This window comes from Triticum dicoccoides, chromosome 6B (assembly GCF_002162155.2).
Source record: "Triticum dicoccoides isolate Atlit2015 ecotype Zavitan chromosome 6B, WEW_v2.0, whole genome shotgun sequence".
Classification (NCBI taxonomy): Eukaryota; Viridiplantae; Streptophyta; class Magnoliopsida; order Poales; family Poaceae; genus Triticum; species Triticum dicoccoides.
The window spans coordinates 334,614,843-334,617,138 of NC_041391.1; the positions used below are offsets into that span (position 1 = coordinate 334,614,843).

The window sequence follows — 2,296 nt, forward strand, 5'->3', positions numbered from 1 at the left end:
GCCATGCCTCCCCGCGGCGGCTCGGGCGGGTATTGGCGGCCGGTTTTGGGCCCTGATGGAGTCAGACAACGAGGACGACGCCGGAGATGGAGACTTGGCGATGCGTTCGCCGCTGTCACCTACGCCTAGTTCTTTGATTGGCGATCTATTTCATGCAGGTTATGATGAAGATGCGGTCGCCAATAACGTAGACACAATGGTGCCGGTGGAAGATCCGGTGCGGGTGGGGCTTCACCCGGACGAGAGGAGGGAAGTGGTACGACGTGTCGTTCATCGGAGAAATGCGGCATCGACGGTCAGGCCATGGAAGGGCCCTATACCCAAGGTATGCCTTCCGAATCTTACTCTTTTCGACATGATTAAGCCGGAGTCGTGGATTACTGTTAAGAGACGAAAGAACGGGAAGCGGAGGGGCGTGCATCCGGCGCCGGCGGCGGCCATGGCGTCCGCAGAACCTTCCCAGATCGCTCAGATGCGATCGGCTCGTTTGAATTTTTTGGTGGGCTGTGATGGGCCGACTATGTGTCGGTCGGGGAGGCGAGGAGATGGGCCTGGGATGGTTGGGTATGTGGCCCAGGCTAGACCGGACCTGACTCTCCTACGTAGCGAACCTCCATGCACGAGCGCAGCGTTACCTCTTTCTTCTGCTATCGCGCCGTCGATTGCTAGCGCTAGGGTTCTGAGGCGAGGGACTCCGGGATTCCCAGCGTGCGGCTCGGGTCGGGCGAAGAGGATCATGCCTCTCCGGCCTATGGTTGGCCGCGGGGCGGCAGCGCCGCCGGCCAAGAAAACCGTCACGGTGGTCCCCTCGGGTCGGGGCGGGGCTGCGCCGCCGACAGATGCGGCTACTGGACGTGGGGCACCGGCGGGTGATGGCGCGGTGCCCGGCTTCCCTGGTCGTGGGGCGGGCAATCTGGGCACCCACCGGCCAGGGCAAGTGCCGCTGCTTACTTTGCCTGGACAGGGCGGGCCGAGACCTCCAGCACCAGGAGTGGTCGCTGCGCCGACGGCTGCGAGCCGGGGAGGGTCTCGGCCACCGATACCGGGCGTGACGACCGGTGTGCAACCGGCCGCGGGTCGGGGCGGGACACGGCACTCGGCGCCGGGAGCTGCAGTACCAGGCCGGGGTGGTGCGGTCTCAGGAGCTGCACCTACTGTCGGCTACCAGCCTCGTGCCAAGCCTCCACCGCACTACGTCGCGCGGCCTGCGCAGGATCGTTCGGGATCATTGCAAACAAGACAGAACACCAACACGACAGAGTCCTATGACCCGCCCCGAGGTCAGTGGGGGGACGACGGTTCGGACGCGTATGGAGTTGGACAGCATCGAGGGTCTTCATCCACGGGGGGCGGCCGGGGCTATGCCTGGCAGAGTGACGGGTCTGCTGAGAGACCGTTTCTTGGCACGGCAGGTGGTTTTGTTGAGGGGGCCTCCGGCCCAGATCACCGTCAGAGAGGAGGATTTCGTGGCCATCGTGGTGGTCGGGGTGGGGGTCGTGGGAGGTTTCGCCGACCGCCCCCGCCCAGGGCAGTTGATCCCGCGGCATCTACAACGGAGGATGGTCATACTCTTACCGAGCCCCAGCCGATGGAGGCAAGTGTTGAGGTTCCTGAGGCTGGGATGGTGGAGGAGGTTACTGAAAGGGCGTCCAAATATGCTCGAAAGAAGGAAAGGATGCTTTGTTACCGCTGCGGTGAGAAGGGTCACTTCATTGCTGAATGTGTGGCCCAACTGTGCGAGACGTGTGGCAAGCCGGTACACGATTTCGGGGAGTGCCCGTTGTTGCGTGACCTGCCTCCGACGCTGAACATTTATGGAGTCTATTGTGCTGAGCTCATGTTTTTTGAGTCCCCGGCGGCAAGAGAGGTCCCGGAGGATACACTAAGCTTGACTACCGGGATTGTGAAAGCAACCCAGGGAGAGGTGACTGAGGCACAGATTGTGAGGAGGCTTCAGGAGTTGGTTCCCGGGGATTCTCAATGGGAACTGGTGCTTATCGAGGACAGGTCTTTTAAGGTTGAGTTCCCAACTGTGGATGATCTGCAGAGATTATTGAGCTTTGGCCTGTGTCGAGTTCCTGGTACTACGTGTATCTTGGAGTTCCATGAGTGGAAGCAGGTTGAGCCTAAGGGGAAGCCGCTTACGCAGGTTTGGTTGCGGTTTACAGGGGCTCCTTCTAAGCCTCTGCAGGATGCTCGAGTGGTGGCTAGCATGGGCATAATGGTGGGGAAGACAGAAAAAGTGGATATGGCGTTCACACGTGCCCATGGGGTGGCCCGGATATTGGTGAGTGTT

The 2,296-nt window shown here is 61.1% G+C and overlaps 1 protein-coding gene across 1 annotated transcript in view; it reads left to right on the top strand.

Annotated features, from left to right (window-relative positions):
- Positions 1 to 37: 37 nt before the first annotated feature.
- Positions 38 to 2,296, top strand: part of LOC119321661 — an 8,020-nt gene continuing 5,761 nt past the window's right edge. Inside the window, exon 1 of the mRNA XM_037595247.1 lies at positions 38 to 325. Coding sequence (XP_037451144.1) covers positions 56 to 325 — 270 coding nt within the window. The 5' untranslated portion in view covers positions 38 to 55. The remainder of the gene's footprint in view (positions 326 to 2,296) is intronic.